General features: G+C 60.8%; 1 protein-coding gene across 2 annotated transcripts in view; it reads left to right on the forward strand.

Annotated features, from left to right (window-relative positions):
* The window catches only part of B4GALNT4 (beta-1,4-N-acetyl-galactosaminyltransferase 4), a 125,381-nt gene extending 108,915 nt beyond the window's left edge, over nucleotides 1-16,466 (forward strand). For both annotated transcript variants that reach the window (XM_037899494.2, XM_037899493.2), the window contains exons 12-20: nucleotides 527-627; nucleotides 1,384-1,466; nucleotides 5,447-6,764; nucleotides 7,228-7,535; nucleotides 8,190-8,343; nucleotides 10,114-10,186; nucleotides 10,310-10,463; nucleotides 13,411-13,537; nucleotides 14,299-16,466. In XM_037899494.2, the coding sequence (XP_037755422.1) occupies nucleotides 527-627; nucleotides 1,384-1,466; nucleotides 5,447-6,764; nucleotides 7,228-7,535; nucleotides 8,190-8,343; nucleotides 10,114-10,186; nucleotides 10,310-10,463; nucleotides 13,411-13,537; nucleotides 14,299-14,413 (2,433 nt within the window). In that variant the 3' untranslated portion in view covers nucleotides 14,414-16,466. The remainder of the gene's footprint in view (nucleotides 1-526; nucleotides 628-1,383; nucleotides 1,467-5,446; nucleotides 6,765-7,227; nucleotides 7,536-8,189; nucleotides 8,344-10,113; nucleotides 10,187-10,309; nucleotides 10,464-13,410; nucleotides 13,538-14,298) is intronic.
* The last annotated feature ends 582 nt before the right edge of the window (nucleotides 16,467-17,048 follow it).

Here is a 17,048-nt window from a genome sequence, read left to right on the forward strand (position 1 = left end):
ACCCCTTTACGGCCCTCCAGCCCTGCCCATTAAGTCCCCCATCTCTCACCTGTTCCAGAGGTGCCAGGGCCCTGCCAGTCCTCCCAATGCACGCACCAGCTGGCTCCAGGTGCCTGCTGCTCCTCTGAGGCAGTGCCCATCCAGGCCCTGTTCCTGTCTGGCACAGGCGGCTGCAATGCCGGCGAGTCATGACACCAACCCTGAAATGGGCCCTCTCCTTCCAGTCCCCTCCCCTGCCCCAAGCTGGCTCTAGGACCCCTCAATGGAGCCGCCTGAGCTCTGGCCTGGCAGGCGTCATAGAGGCAGCTCGGGCTGTGGGCTGATGAGCGTCAGGCTTCTCTGCCAGGAGACACCACAGTCCAAGAAGCGTGCGCCAACAACCTCACGTCCTCAGAGCCCTCAGCAGGCGTGCCCACGCCTGGACCCCCTCTCTCCTGCCACCCCCGGGGGACGCTGGTCGTGCGCGTACCTCGCCAGGCCCCTGGAGTGCAAACACTCTTGGTGACTCCTCTGCTTGGCTCCCCAGGTCTACCTCTCGTTCGTGTACCCCAACGACTTCACCCGCCTCACCCACATGGAGACGGAGAACAAGTGCTTCTACAGAGAGTCCCCCCTCTACCTGGAGAAGTGAGTGGGGGGGCGGGCAGGGAGGTTCAGCGGGGGCCCTCTGCTGGCACTGCTGCTAAGGACAGAGAGAGCCCCTGGACATAGGGCTTCTTAGTGCCAGGGCAGGGACAGCCCCAGAGAATCTCTGTCCCCAGCCCAGGTGCTGGCAGGGAGGAACCACACACTGAGCCTTGGCCCTGCTCTGCCAGGGGCTCAGCCCGGGTGCTGAGGGGGCCTGGGCCTTCCCACAGGGTGGTTGAGACACGGACCCTGTTTCCTAGGGAACCAGACTGTACCCACCGAGCCCATTCCTCAGGCTCTGCATCCCGTGCCAGGCTCCTTTCCAGCCAGAAGCCTTCCCGTCCCATGAGCCAGCTCAGGAAATGCCAGACCAGGGGCAGATGCCCACTTTTCATCAGCTCTGCCCCTCCCTCCCCTGCGTCCCCGCAGGGTGCCTCGCCAGGAGCAGGGAAGCATGTTTCCTCTACCTACCTATTCACAGCGAGAGATTGAGAGGAGAAATGTGGGGGCCACCCAGTGTCTGAGCAGCCCATCGCTCTGGGCTCGCAGCGGCAGGTGGGCAGATCAGGCCTCGCCCCCGAGCCCCAGAGTAAAACGAATCTGGGGATCTCAGCTCTGGTCCTGCCGGGTGAGACGATATGGAGCTAAAGAGGTGCCCTGGTTTGGTTTGGTTTGCCAGATGCTGGGCCGGTGTCAGTGCAGCTGTGTGCGCACGTCTCAGCGACGTTGTCCTTTGCTTCTTTCCCCGCCCCCCAGGTTTGGCTTCTACAAGTATATGAAGATGGATGAGGAAGAGGAGGATCCTCGCCGGAGAGCCTTTCTCTTCCTGAACTCGGACAGTAAGCAGCCCTCGCACGCCCAGGCAACGCCGCTTGCTCCGGTGCACCGTGCTAGTCTGTCCTGCCACCCGCTAGCAGGGATGGTGCTTCATGGCCTGGCGCGCCCAGGCTCTGTGCTTTGGCGCTGGAGCCCTGGTTGCTGAGTTGGGCACCTGACGGGTGGTGGGGAGGAAGTTGCTAAGTCAGGCAGGACGTGGGAGGATCACAACATTGAAAGGAAGGAGTGAGCCCACTTAGACAGTCAGTGTCCCTGGGGCAAGGCTGTGTGGGAATGGAGACTTCCTGCCTCTCTCCCAGCAATTCTGGACACTGGTGACTGAATCTGTGTTCCCATTTACTGATTGCCGCGCCACTGAATCCCCTCGGATTCACGGCTTCGCCTTGCCAGCCTCCAAGTGCTGCTCACCCTGTACACTAGGGCCAGGATTCCTGCTCCCTGCTGCCTCAGGGCGCTCGGACCTGTGCCCCCAACATGCCCCTGGCAGGATTCCCTCACCCTGCTCTCTCCAGGCGCTTGGACCTGCGCCCCCAACACACCCCGGCACAATTCCCTCACCCTGCCCCCTCAGGGCGCTCGGACCCGCGTCCCCAACTCACCCGTGGCAGGATTCCCCCCCCCCGCCGCCTCGGGGTGCTCGGACCTGCACCCCCAACACACGCCTGGCAGCATTCCCCCTCCCTGCCCCCTCGGGGCACTCGAACCTGTGCCCCCAACACGCCCCTGGCAGGATTCCCTCACCCTGCTCTCTCCAGGCGCTTGGACCTGCGCCCCCAACGCACCCCGGCACAATTCCCTCACCCTGCCCCCTCAGGGCGCTCAGACCTGCGTCCCCAACTCAACCCGTGGCAGGATTCCCCCTCCCTGCCCCCTCGGGGCACTCGGACCTACACCTCTGAGCATGATCACGTTGTGGCTGACTTTCCCAGCATGCTCCTTGAGCTGGAGGTGAACCCCTATGTAGAACTGTTTCCATCAGCCCACTGGAATCAATCAGTGCAGCTGGAAAAGAGGGTTTCCTGCACATGCCTCTGGGTCTCCTCCCCTTGGCTGCACCAAGGGCCTTTCACTCGGTCTCGGCAGCCTGGCTGGGCCGGTATTGGGTCCCCATCTCATTGTGGGGGAGGTTGCACTGGCAGCGCCACGCCGATCTCCACCCACGAACGCGCACGACCCCTCCTGAGCTGCGCTGTGTGTTCCCAAGAGCTCTCCCTCGTCTCACCCACACATGCGTCCTCGGCATCCAGAAGGGAAAATCAGCACCAGGCCAAAGCTGATTTCTGCTGAGACTTAATTGCCTTAAAACAGCATCGGTCATTTCTTTCCCCTCCAAGTCCCTTTGTGAGTGCAGGGTGTTAATCAGAGTGGCTCAGAGCTTCACTGGCCCTTTGACCTGCAGCTTCTCCAAGTGAGTTCACCGAAGAATTCCGTGGCTGGGAGCAGCATGAATCCTCCTGCCCAACTTTCCGTGGGCTGTGCCGGGGGTAGGATTTATATACCCAGGGGTGCCAGGGCCCTCCCACTCACCTGCCTCCTGAGCAGCAATCGACCAGGAGCTCTCCCCAGGGAGGAACTGCTCCCGTTCTGAACGAAGGAGGACGGTCTGAGAAATGGGCACAGGGTTGGAAGGGAGGGAGGATGTCATCCGACTTCCGCCGTGCATTTGCTGTCTGCTTTTGGGCCAGTCATTGCACCTTTCAGGCTCAGTTTGCCCACCGTAAAATGGAGATAATAATCCGTATCCCCGGGGTGGGTTGTAAGGGCTAATTTGTACGTGTCTGTAGAGCGTTTTTGGGATATACCAAGTGGTGTAAAATGTAAACTCTTTGGGTGTGTTCACATGGCAGCGAGGCTCCAAGCCCGACTCTACAGACTTTACCGCTGCAACGCTAAAACTAGCAGTGTAGATGTTCAGGGTTGGACTGGAGCCCAGGCTCTGACGCCCGGAGAGAGGGATGGGTTTCAGAGCCCGAGCCGGGATATCTACACAGCTGTTCGTAGCACCACACGGCGGCCCTGCAAGCCCAAGGCTGTAGACCCAGGCTCTGAGACTGCTGGGGTTTTTTGCTGTGTAGACAGTCCTGGCCTCAAAGGGGGTGTCTCTATTGTAGAGCTGAACAGTGCCCAGCACAGTGGGTCCCTGATCTCAAATGCAGTGTCTAGCTGCTACCATCATGCAAATCGTAAATGAGCATCATAAAAACCTTGGGGGGTGGTAGTAGCATTGTGTTATCAAAGCTGGGGATGGGAAGGCAAATCCAGCTGTCGTGTAAGCACATGCTGTGTAGCCTGTAGTGGGTCTTCCGCCAGGGCTGAATTCGGTCCAGCGTGCTTGTCTTAACCATGCAATCGCTGGTGTAAATCAACACCTGTGAATTGCATCATTTTATCCTTTGCTTTGTCCTGCTTTGAGTGTGTTGTGGCTCTGTTGCTGTTTGATGCCTTTGTTTGTCTGTCCAACTCGGCACAAATGGACCCCTGAGGCAACTGTACACCTCGCGCTCCCCATTTATAGCACGTCGCTAACAGACTCGTCAACTTTAAGGCCAGAAGGGACCATCCTGATCATCGAGTCTGATCTCCTGCAGATCGCAGGCCACAGAACCTCACCCACCCACTCCTGCAATAGCCCCTAGCCTCTGGCTGAGATCCAGAAGTCCTCAAATCTTGATTTAAAGCTTTCAATTACTGACAATCCACCATTTACTCTAGTTCAAACCAGCATGCCCCAGGCTGCAGAGGAAGGTTAAACCCTGCTCCCCGTGCCAATCTGACCTGAGGGAAAATTCCTTCCTGACCCCAAATATGGCAATCAGTTAGACCCAGAGCATGTGAGTGAGACCCACCAGCCAGACAGCTGGGAAAGAATTCCCTGTAGTAACTCAGAGCCCTCCCCATCTAACCTTTCACATGTGCCCATGGGGGCGCGAGGGCTAGTTCATTAGCGTGTGGAAACATCTTTCAGATCCTCTGCTGGAAAGACTGAAACACCATTGCAGTTATTTAGTCCAGTAGCGAAATCAAGACTCTCTCCCTTGGTGATGGGGTTGAAACAAGGGAACGGAGCCGACACATCAGAGTTGCTGCCAGTCAATCCAAGAACCAGAGATTGACACCGCTGACAAATGGACACAGTATTAGTTGTTGTTATGATTTATTACTTGTCTTAGGGGAGGCCCCACCTATGTTCAGGGTGTGCTGGGTGCTGTCCATACACCTAGTGAGACAGTCCCTGCCCCAGTGACCTTACTGTAAGCAGACCAATCAAGGGTCCAATCCCATATTCCTGGCTGATTTGGACATCCCAGGGTCACTTCTCCGGCCAATAAAACATACCTGAGTAATGCTAACAAATGAATAACACCTTGCTCTTCTCTAGCCCTATTCAGCAGGAGATCTCAAAGTGCTTCCCGTTCTGTAATGTTTTCATCTCTGTGCAGCGGGGCAGTGCTATTGTCGGGGAACGGAGGCTAAGTAACGTGCCCACGGTCACGCAGGGAGTCTGTGCTGGAGCAGGGAATTGCACGCGGGCCTCCCAAGTTCGAGGATAGCGCCGCAGCCACTGGACTGTCCTTCCTTGCCGTCCCAAGAAGGGGCTCCTTTGTCAGCCAACTGAAGCCCAGGGACTGCAGGGTTTGGTGGAACGTGAGAACACAGTCCCACCTGTGCGGGTAGCTAGGCAGCCACCCCCTCCCCCCGATCATGTTCTCGCAGAGCCCCCACAGCAACCTGGCTGTTGGACACTGGCTGCCAGGATCAGTGCCTCCCTGCACGGGCTCCACCGTTTAAGATGCAGCAATAATTTGTCTGCTTCACTAGCTGGGTGGGGTTTGATGGCCTGCGATGTGCATTGGCTCAGACTAGAGGGCCTATTGGTCCCTTTTGGCCTGAAATGCTCTGGCTGTGAACCACTGCTGGGGTTATTACACTGCAGGGATCTCATGTGTTTTTCTGGCCTACCCAAGGTGTGTTTGCTTTGCAGATTTCCTGGAAGAGGAGGAGGAAGGAGCAGACAGTCCTGAGCCCACAGACCCGCCTCCCGACGCCAAGGAGAAGAGCCCCAGGGGGCCGAGCCCACCCCAGGGCACTGGGACCAAAGGCAAAGAAATCCCTCTCGCTGCAAGGGATTACGGGGGCGACGTAGACTACTATGCTTTCCGCCACCAGCAACAGCCAGTTCATGATGAGGGTGCTGCGCCAGGGCAGCCACAAACCCAGGACGTACGCAACCGGGCCAGCCGCAGCTCCGCGGTCACAGCCAGGGATTCCCAGGGCTATGAGAACACTCCCCCTTTACGAGAGCAGGCCCTGGTACGGGGGCGCTCCCTCAGCTGGGTGCTCAAGGAGCCGGAACAGGCCAAAGCCGGGGAGGAAGACGAGCTGGGGCTGCTGGCACCGTCAAGGAGGGGCAGTGTCCTAAACCGCCAACCCCACCTCTCTGTGCCCATCTTTGGGGGCAAAGCAAAGCCACAGGGCCCAAGCAGGCTCCTGGTGCCCGTGGAGGAGAAGAAGGCTAAGAAGGAGGCCAAGAAGCCCCATGAGAAGGTGTATGTGACCCGGCTGCAGCCTGGCAAGCGCAAGGCCCCAGTGCAGGAGGCCACCTTCCCCAGTGTCTTCCTCTACCCTAAGCCACTCAGGAGGGTGCACCTGAACTCGAGGGCCCCCCAGAGGCGCTCCGCCCCCTCCACCAAGCTCCGCACCGTCCCTGGCCACAGGGTGCCCTGGCTCCCGAGCAACAGCTCCAGGGAGACGTATCCCTCCAAGAGGAAGAGCCCCAGGGCCAGCAGCAGGAAGTGGGAGCAGCTGTACAGGCAAGAGGACCCCAAGGCTGTGAGCGAGCGGAGGACACGGCCCAGCGTACAGCCGCCACCAGCCGAGGGGCTGTTCGGCAAGGAGGCCCTGGAGGTCCCCACCGCCACCCCAGTCAGGACTGCGGCAGCGGGTGCCCTGGATTACAACTCCTCGGAGGCGGCCCTGTCAGCCGGGGTGCGGGTGACGTCCTTCCTGAGGATGTCGGAGGTGACTGCGTTGCAGCAGGAGGTCCCGGGCAAGGCCCAGGAGGAGGAGGAGGAGGAGCTGTCGGACTATAGCTACGAAAACTCGGAGCTGCAGCCGAGCTGGCTGGAGGACTCCATCAACTGGCAGAGGACGTTCAGCGTCAGCTCGGTGGACTTTGAGCTCCTGCGCTCCGACTGGAATGACCTGCGCTGTAACGTCTCGGGCAACCTGCAGCTGAGCGAGAGCGAGGTGGTGGATGTGGTGGCCCAGTACATGGAGAAACTCAACGAGAAGAATGGGGGGTAGGGAGAGAAATCGGGGTCGGGGCGGGGGTACTGCGCTTCTGCAGGGCATGCCACATGGAGCTAGGCCCAGGGCTGCCACCAGGGCCAGGGGGACCAGTGGGGCTAAGCTCTCCCCAGTCTTGCCCTAACCTGGGCAGGCAAGAGAGCAGGGTGGTCTCCCTGGTCATCCAGCCTTGACTACACACACTCCACTCCCCCAGCAGGTCCTCAGCCCTGCACGTCCTGGGATGAGGGGACACGCAGCCACGAGCTTCCCCACCCTGCTCTCCCACACCACAGGGCCTCCCCTCTGGGAGGTGGGGGTGCTCTCCTGGCCTGGATGACCCCCCCTGCTGGAAGGGTGGGAGCGGGGCTGCCCATTGTCCTTCAGCTAGCCAGGCTGTGGAGGGGTCCCTGGTGTGAGGTGGGGGCCTGGGCCTTGCCTGGGAAGGTGAGAGCATCGGCGCTGCCCTCCCCCCAGGATCTACACCCTGCTGCGCATAGTCAACGTGGAGAAGCGGCGAGACACAGCGCGGGGGAACCGCTACCTGCTGGAGCTGGAGCTGCTGGAGCGGGGCCAGAGGACCGTGCGGCTCTCGGAGTACGTCTACGTCCTGCTGCACCAGGGCAGGCCGGACGACAGCACCAAGGCCAACCCCGAGGGGCCCGCGCCCCTGGCCACAGAGCCCCAGCCCAGCCCCTGGAGCCTGCTCTACGGGAAGCCCATCCTGTGCCAACCCCTGCGGCTCAGCTGGAGGCAGGACGTCATGGTGCACTTCGTGGTGCCAGGTGAGGGAAAGGGGTGTTATCCGCACCCTCCTCCCAGGGACCAAAGGTCCTCCCAAGCTCCCACCTGCACCAGGACCTCTGGGGTCATTCAGAGCATTAGATGGGCCCAAAGCCCAGGCCCCAGTGGGTGGCGGTTGGCTGCGTGGGGCGCACGGGCTGTGGCGGCTCATGGGATCATCCGGGAGGCCTGGTCCCCTTGTGCACACAGGCCACGTCTGCTCCTCCAGGGCTGCCCAGCGGCAGAGACTCAGGCCTGGTCTCTGCTAGGAAATTAGGTCAATATAACGACACCACTCGGGGGGACAAAAACCCAGCCCCCGAGCAACCCAGTTAAATCCACCTGGTACTTGGTGTGGAATGGTGTGGTGGGGGGGTGTGGCACTTGGCCCTGGGAATGGGGAGTGGATCCCTGAGGTGCGGCTGGGGAGTCTGGCTGTTGGCCCTGGGGGCAGGGAGTCGATCCCTGGAGGGTGGCTGGGGGTCTAGCTCTTCACCATGGGGACGGGGAGTGCATCCCTGGGGAGTGGCTGGGGGTCTGGCTCTCAGCCCAGGGGATGGGGAGATCCCTGGGGGGCGGGTCTGGCTCTCAGCCCCGGGGCGGGGCGTGGATCCCTGAGGAAGGGCTGACCCAGGGGGTGTCTGCTTGTGTGGCAGTGAAGAACCAGGCGCGCTGGGTTCAGCAGTTCATCGCGGACATGGCCGGCCTCTACTGGGACACCAAGGACACCAACTTCAATGTCATCCTGGTGGACTTTGAGAGTGAGGATATGGATGTGGAGAAGGCGCTGCAGGAAGCCCGGCTGCCTCGGTAACGGAGCAGGGAGCCCCAGAGCCCTTCCTTGCCGCTGTCCCTCCCCACCAGTGCCAAGCCCAGCACCTTCTCCTTGCCGCACCCCCAGCCCCACAGGAACGGGAGCCTGGGCCCAAGTGCCCCCCACCACTCCTGGCCTCATCTGTGGCAGACACGCACAGCAAAGCCCTCCAGCAGCTGGGCAAGGGAGTCCCAGGCAGCACGGAGGCGACGTCTCTCCTCCCTCCCAGAGTCCTTGCACGGCCCGAGGAGCTGAGCACAGAGCAGCAGCTTTGTTCCTGGTTTCCCTGGCGCTTGTGGAAGCCCGAGGCCCAGACGCTGTGTGTGGAACCGCACCCCGTGGTGCAGCGAAGCTTTTCCAGCAGCACGTCTGCTCCGGGGGGCTATCGCTGAGTCCCCTCCTCGCAATGAGCCTCCTCGTTCCACCCAGCCAACTGGGTCTGGCCTCTAGCATCCCTGGCCATGGCTGTGAGGCTGCTGCTCACACACACACACACACTCTCGCCGCTGCTGTTGTTTGTGTCACAGGGGTGACCAGAGGCCCCCCTGAAGATCAGGGTCACATTGTGTCGGGGGGAGGCAGGGATAGCTCAGTGGTTTGAGCATTGGCCTGCTAAACCCAGGGTTGTGAATTCAATCCTTGAGGGGGCGGTAGCGGGATCTGGGGCAAAAATTGGGGATTGGCCCTGCTTTGAGCAGGGGGTTGGACTAGATGACCTCCTGAGGTCCCTTCCCGCCCTGAGATTCTAGGATTCGAAGTGCCATCCAAACAGGCAGATAGACACCATCCCTGCCCCAGTGAGTCTGCTGGCTGGCTGCTTGCGGCTGTACTCATCTATAGTGTCGCACCTGTCTCCAACCCCACTGCCCTCCCTTCTCCTGTGCCTTTAGCCCCCAGCATCTTGCACCCACAGGACGCATTGCCATCCGCAGACCTGGCACAGCAATCCGGCTTTTTTTTTGGAGACAGCGTCCCATAGGTGGAGTGTGCCCCCTGCTGACTGGCACTGAGATGAGCCATGACCGTGATTACCCAAAGGACGTGGGAGGGGACACCCCTGAACCTCTCTGGGTGTTGAGGGTCTGGTTGATCCAGGGGGGATCTGCACTGCAGACTGATACTGCATCAGTGCGCAGCGGATGCTGCAGGTGGTCTCGGAGCCAGGCAGGCTGCAAAGGGGCTAGCTGCTGTCCCCAAAGCCAGCTGGCTCAGCGGGCAAGCGGGGCCTTCGCGCTGGGTGGAGGAAGAGAGCCGTGTAGCTGCTAATAGTCTGTGCACAGAACCCCGTGGATGCCCTGCCTGGCTCCCCACACCCCCAGACCATCTCTGGGCAGCCAGCGTTCCCTGTGCTTTCCCTCTTTGGAAAGCCCCTGCTACACGAGTGTCCCCAGCAGTGGTCGGGGGCAGGAGCCCACCTGACCATGAGTGTAACACAGCGCCCCCAGGTGGGGGATGACATGGTGGGGGGGGGTTAACCCGGGACCTTTCAATCTAGAAGCAAGAGTCTTTGCTGCCTGAGCTAAAGAACTGCAAGGCTACCCGCTAGAGGGGGACAGAGAGTCACACTGTGTCAGCCTGCGAAAGGCTTCCTGGAGCTCAGCTGGGTTCCCTTGGCTCAGTGGCCCCTGGCACCCTCCAGACGATTCCCCGCCTGGAGACTCACCTCAGTCGCTCAGCCCAGCAGTGCCCACTGACCTCTGTCCCGACAAAGCCCCCAACTCGGCTCCCCTCTCCCTGCTGCTGCTGACTGTCCGCGTTGTTCTCAGGTACCAGTACTTGAAGCGCACGGGGAACTTCGAGCGCTCGGCAGGGCTGCAGGCTGGGGTGGACTCCATCGAGGTGAGAGACGGCGGGAGGGCTCTGGCTCTGCAGAGCCACTGGCCTTGTCCCGTCCTGCCCCCAGGGGCTTGCCGTGGGCTGTGCCCCCTGGTCACGGCCTCTCTCTGCGCTTGGTTCCCTCAGGATGGGCGCAGCATCGTGTTCCTGTGCGACCTGCACATCCACTTCCCCCTCAACATCCTGGACAGCATCCGCAAGCACTGCGTGGAGGGCAAGCTGGCCTACGCGCCCATCGTCATGAGGCTGGGCTGCGGGAGCTCTCCGCGGGACCCCAATGGTAACGCCCCCCGCGCGCGGGTGCTCTCGCAGCGGGAAACGCACTGGGCTTTCGAATGCAGGGAGCCAGCGCCCCAGGAAGGGAGCCGCTAAGGGACTGAGGCAGCTAGCGGTGCAGGCAGCGTGGCAGGGCTCCTGATGCAGCCACTCAGCCCGGTGCTGCTGAAACCTGTTATCTGAGCAGCCTGCTGCTACCTAAAGTCTGTTCCAGTCCAGGCCGGGTGCTTTAAGGAGCTGGGCTACGCTGGTGTTAGAAACTCAGCATCTTCCCTGCTCCTCCTTAAACCTGCACGTCCTTCCCCTCTGCGATTACTGCTGCGCCCCAAGGCTGGGGGCGGGGGGGTGAGCCGGAATAATACTGCCGGGTGCTTCTTAAGGGAGGGTGGCGGACTACTCCTGGAGCCTTAAGTAAGTCTCACACAGCCCCTGCAGGGAGAGTATAGTGTCCCCCCTTCCAGTTACGGGGAGTGATCTGCTCAAGGCCTTACAGCGAGGCAGGAATTGAACCCAGGAGTCCTGACTCCTGCTGTAAATCCACCCAGCCCTGCCGCTTTAACTGACTCCGACCTCCTCAGCACTGGATTGTGCAGTCGCCCAATGAATGTGGAGGGGGGAGGCTGCTGGTTTGTTCAGATACAGCTTTCACCAGTAGGATTTGCTGTTGCTTTTCCCCTTGTCCAGTGTGTAGCTTAATCCAGCACATTGTGTTATGAGAGGCACACAGAGGCTGAGCAGCACTGTGACGGGGCACCCTCCGCCCCCATCGTCTTTGCTCTCACACAGTCGGCTCAGAGACCTTCCTTTCGGAGAGACCATCATGTCGTTTATTTACAGAGCCTCCCCTCGCCACCTTCTACATCCTCACGCAGCCGTACCGTGTACAGAGCCCGTCTTCCCAGGGGTGGGGGTGGGCAGAGGTCTATCCACACACAGAGCTCCCTTTATCAGACCCAGCTTGCCTTGCCCCGCCCTGCCTTCCTGGGCTCTTTTATCCACTCTCCTTGTTAATGGGCTAATTAGATCGTTAGCTGCCCGGTCCCAATCGATCTGGTAATCAGCAACTCCTCTTCTCACTCAGGCTGTCCCCAGGAGCCTAACTGGTTAAACAGTGACCAGAGTGCTCTGCCAGAACTCTGCCATAAGGACTAATAATCTTTGTCTCTTATCTAGCACTGGATCCCCTTAGATCTCACCGTGCTCTCCAGAGGAAGGGATCAGCTATCCTTTGACAGATGGGGAAACTGAGGCACACCGGGGTGTGGTGATCGGCTTTGGGGATCATAGCCGTGCCTCTTGCTGGCTTTCAGGGCATAGTTCTAGCGTGCTGGCACGTTCCGATGCTGGTATTATTTATTTAGACCCTGCTTCAGCAAGACCCCAGTGCAGAAGCTTTACCACCCAAGTGCTTACTGACATCAGTGGCACTATTCATGTGTTTAGTTAGGCCCGCGCGTCAGCCCCGTGCTGACTGGGGCCCGCAGCGCTGTGCTTTTATATGGAGGTTGAAGCCTCTCTCGGAACAGAAAAATGGATCTCGGTCCCAAAGAGCTCGGAGTCATGAGCCTCTATTTGACTTCAGACTGTCTGCAAATAGAGCCCCTTCAAAGTGTCTCCCATCGGGCACCCCAAGTTACTAGCCTCTTCTGAAATTCCTGGCCTAAATGCACAAGCCAGCCCAACCCGGGCACTGGGCGTGGTCACTGGTGCACAGAGACTCTCCGATCAGAGGTGTTCTTAGCAGCGATCTGGGGGAGACAGAGAGGCTGGGCGTATGTTGTTGGAGGGGGGCTGTTCTGAGCAAAGGGGGCACCTTGGTGGGAGACGTGGAGTGAGCAGTGGAGGCAACGGAGACAGTCCAGAGAGGGGTTGGGGCTGAGTTCGGGGAGCGCAGGGGGGGACGAGCGGGGAGAGGGATGGAAGCAGTGCTGTGGCAGATGAGAAGCTGCCTTGAGCGGACTGCGGGGTGGGTGGCTGGGGGATTGAGAAGCCTGCAGGATGGCAGTCAGCCTGTGTGTGCAGGGAGCCTGGCACTGGATCCCAACGTAGGGAGCAGCGGGTCAGCGGGCTGGAGCCACACAGCGGCCCTGCCCGCACGCAGGCTTCCTCAGCCTATTTTGCCGCTACGTTCCCAGGGAGCTGCTTGGGGGGCAGGGCTCATCACCAGTAAAAATCCCAGCTGCTTGAGGTCTACCTGCCTCCTTCCCGCATGGTGCTGACCACCCCAGCTGCTCAGGGTCTGACTGGCAGTGGTTTCCTCCGGAGCCTCCCCTGGGGAGCTAGCTGGAGCAGCGCTCTCCCTCCTCTGTCCCCGTAGCACGCCTGCCCCTGCACGCTGGCTGGGAGCTGGGGGGCCGGTTTGGTCCCATGCCGTACGTTTGGCTGAGTGTGAGACGGCTCCTTTAAACTGGATCCCTCTGGCTCTCGGCGGCTGCGCTCTCAGGCGAGTGCCCGCACTGGGAGAGAGCCGGCTGGGTGTTTAGTGCATGGCCAGCTTAGCCTTTCTCCTTCCACGGGGGTTGCATGCATGTAGCAGTGCCAGGCTGGATCCGACCCACGGCCCACCCACATCAGCGTCCTGCCTCTGACAAGGCCCAGCACCTGCTGCTTCAGAGTCAGGTGCAGCAGCCCCGCCGTGAGCAGTTAGCCGAGTGCCAGGACCCGCGAACTCAGGAGCTCGTGTGGAAGGATGGGACTGCAGACCCACCTTCAGGGAGACCGGTTCCCTCTATGGGTCTGGGATCGGAGGCCTCTCCATGCTTGCGTGCCGCTGTTGATTTCCAGCAGAGGGCAGCGTGGCTTCAAAGGATGGCCGAGCCCGGAGGAATCTCGGTGCTACCGCCTGACTGGGCTTTGGAGCAGCCCTGCTCCTTGCCCTCCCCTCCCCTCTTGCAGGGAGCCCCCTTCCCGCCTGAGACCTAGCGAGTCACCTCTCTTCCCTCCTTCCTCAGGCTACTGGGAGGTGAATGGGTTCGGCCTCTTTGGGATCTACAAGTCGGACTTTGACCGCGTCGGGGGCATGAACACGGAGGAGTTCCGAGACCGCTGGGGCGGGGAGGACTGGGAGCTGCTGGACAGGTACGGCTGGGGGGGCCTCCTGCCCAGCGCCTCTTCCCTGCCAGGGGGAGCTGTGTGCTGGCTGGGCATGGAGACTGGCCTAATGCCCTCCAGACACACGTGGCTGATTCGGGGACCTGGGAGAGAAGATGCTGAGGGGGCGGGGGGATTAACCCCTCTGAGGCCCTATGACTCTGAGGGGCTTTTTGGTGGTACCACACAATGGAGGGGGGCTGCAGGGTGTTTCTCGGTATAGAGCTTGGCATGGGCAGCCAGGAGCAGCAGGCGCACTAGCAGGAGAGACGGGACTTGTGTGGAACAAATCTGCTTGAAACATTTCCAGTACATTTTTCCTTTAAAAGGGGGGAAAATAGATTTGTGCTCTCCCCTTTTTTCCCTCCGCGCTGACATATAAATTACTCCGACGGCGGTGGGGAGGGCACAGCGGCTGGAGACTTCGGAAAGACCAAGTTGGGGCGTCTCTGGCTTTGTGAGAGGACTCCTTGGAGGTCTCAGAGATGGGTATCGTACTGAGTGGGGAGCGCTGACTGTACCAAAGAGAGCTTTCCTCCGACATGTTCCTGAGGTGTTTGAGCTCAATGGGTGTTAGCAGACACAGCCCCAAGGCCGTGCGCTTGTGACACTGAATGAAGGCCTCTTCCTCCCTCAGGGAATCAGGTTTCACGCGCCTTTGAGGAAGGGGGGAAAAAACCCCCAGAGGCTTTGCTGTGGCTGTGCCCTCTTCACCTCTCTCCTAAGCTTTGTCTCCTCTCCCTGCGCAGGGTGCTGCAGAGCGGGCTGGAGGTGGAGCGCTTGCGCCTCAGGAACTTTTACCATTACTACCACTCCAAACGCGGCATGTGGAACGCCCGCAGCAAGAAGGCGCCCAAGGACTAGGGCCTGGGCCCTGCTGCCAGCCACGCCCAGGGCTCCTCTGCACCCCGGGGCGGGATGAGGCTGTTCAGCAAAGCCAGCTGCCTCGGCTCTGCCCCCTGGAGCCCACGCAGTTGTGGGAGTCGTCTCCAGGCCGCTGGCGGTGCCTCTAGACGCTGCGATGGAGCGAGAGGCCCTCGGAGCTGGGGATTTCTCCAGAGCTCTCTAAACAAACCGCAGTTACTTTGGGAGGGGGGTGGGGGGGAGATTGTGATTTTTCTTAAGGCTTCTAATTTCTTAGTGAGAAACCAGTTTATTAACTCATTAGCACTGAGGGTCAGGGATCCTGTCAGAGGGAGGGAGCAACCAGCCCCTCACGCTGCTCCCAGCCCCTCAGGGAGCGGGGCAGTAAAACAAGGCCTGGAGCAAACCCTACCGCTCAGCTGCCATGCTGGGGCGGGAGGGGAGGAGGCAGCAGCCCCAGTCCAGCTGCCCTAGGAACCGACCCAGGATCCATCCCCTGGAGAGGAGGTGGAGAAGGTGCTTATCAGCCTGGCAGCCAGGTTTCCCTCCTGGGCCAGGCTCCCCGGGGCCAGCCCTGGTAAGCGACGCTGGGGAGGTGCCCAGGTTCACAGGGGGGCAGCATGAGTCGCCGCGAGCGTCCACGCACCCCTCTTTGGTGTGGCCGGGAGAGGCAGAGCTCCCTGTTCCGTAGCGGGGCCGGGAGGCAAACACACAGGGCACGTACTGTCCGTGCAGGGCTCCCTAGGGAGACGGGAACCTTGCTGGGTACTGGAGGACATGCCTCCGCGGTGGCTCGTTGGGCGAACATACTGCTTTGGGGAGGTCTGGGGGCAGGCGAGGGGCGGATCTGTGAGCAGGGCCTTGCAGCTCGCCGGCCCCGTGCCCTGTCGCACTCAGAAGGGGAGGAGTGAGCGAGGGGGTTAGTATGATGCCGGTGCCTCATGGCTCGCTGCCCCGTAACCTTCAGAGGCGGCTGCTGTGCCCTATGGGCCCCAAGCTCTCCAGTCAGGAAATCCCCCGGCCCCAGATCTGCAGTCAGCACACAGGTGGGATGCGACAACCCGGGCGGCTCCTGAAGCCGTTGGTGAGGTGGGCCCGAGGCAGAGCCGGGCAGAGCGGCTAATCCAGGCTCACCGTGCCTAGATGCCCAGCAGCTGGGAGCTGTGCCACCCTGGCTGGAGCCCAGATCCACTCAACGGGCATCTCCTCATGAATCTGGCTGGGAGGGGCGTCCTCAGCGCACCCCCGGGGGCAGCGTGGGAGATGAGCTACAAACCCACCTCTGTCCCCTTCTCTTCCATCCACGTCCAAAGGGCTCGTGTCCCACAGCTCAGCCCTTCTCGAGCACAGTGAGACGCTGCGGTTCCTGGGGGTGAGCCAGACAGCAGCTCAGGCTCAGGGCGCTGCTTCCTGGGCCTGGTCGCGCTTGAGGGGGGAGGGAATGGGCTGGTAAATGCGGCGCCCCGGAGAGATTCCTTGCCAAGCCATCCACTGCCTTCAGCCTCCCTCCCTCCCGCGCCAGGTCCCTGCTGGCCTGGTGCAGCGTGAAACCCGCTGCTGGCCCCTCCGCCAGGGAAGGGAGGAGGGGCCGGGTGGCAGGGAGCTCTGCTATGGGCGAAGGAGGTGGGGGGGGCGGGGGAAGGACACAGGGATGAAGCGCAGCCCCGGAGAGGCCGAACACTCTGCTACTTGGTGAACCTGAGCAAAGGCTAATGTCCCAATCCCAGCCCCGGTGTGGGGCTGGGGGGAGCAGCCAGCTGCCCAGCGCAGGCTCACGGTCGTGGCAGGGTGGGGCTGGCCGCATGACGCCTGCAGGAGGCTCACATGTTGTTGACATTCCCGGTGCAGCCCCTGGGGAGGGCTGGTCGGAGCCCGCTCCCCCAGGGGCTGAGACATCCCCCCTGGGGAGGGCCCAAGGCAGGAATCGGAGCAGGGAGGGCGAGCAATGTTTCCAAGCTAATTTCTGTGAAATTATGAGGTAGGAAGCTGTTTTCAGGAGGTTGTCTGTTTTGTTTTTTATTATTAAAAAATAAAAGGAATGTCTTGGTTGGGATTTCCCTTCCGTCTCTGCTTCCTTCCTTTGCAAACGGACCAGGGGGGCGGCAGGCACTCGGAGCAGCATAAAGCCGGCCGCTGCTGCCACACAGCGAAAACATCAACTTCCAACCACTCTCCCCAGCTTGTCGCAGCCAGGCATAGTGCAAATACCAGCACGCGTAACCTGCGGCGTGGGCAGTTAGCAGGGCTTGAAGCCTGGACCTTAAACACCAGCGCACAGCCTCCTGCTACTGGATCTAACAGGAGAAGCCCTGGCACCGGCAGCAGTAGCAGGCAGTTATCCTCGGCCATGTCATGAGGTGGTACACAATTTACAGCCACATGACCGCAAGCCAGAAACTAGAGGCAGCCATGGCCCGCAGGCCCAGGGATCTCTGTGTGATTTCCCAGGCGCTAGGCAGCCATTGAGAACGTGGTGCTGAGCTATGGTGCAGCAGACGGTTCGCACTCCGACACCAGGGGGCTGGGCGCTTTGCAAACGCTGCTCGATTGGACTGGCTGGCTCGAAGGTAGTGTTGCTGTTTGCAGGGCTAGACAGAATGTGGTGTTCTCATTTGTATTAGAGTAACCCAGTGGT

Source organism: Chelonia mydas, chromosome 6, assembly GCF_015237465.2.
Source record: "Chelonia mydas isolate rCheMyd1 chromosome 6, rCheMyd1.pri.v2, whole genome shotgun sequence".
Taxonomy (NCBI): domain Eukaryota; kingdom Metazoa; phylum Chordata; order Testudines; family Cheloniidae; genus Chelonia; species Chelonia mydas.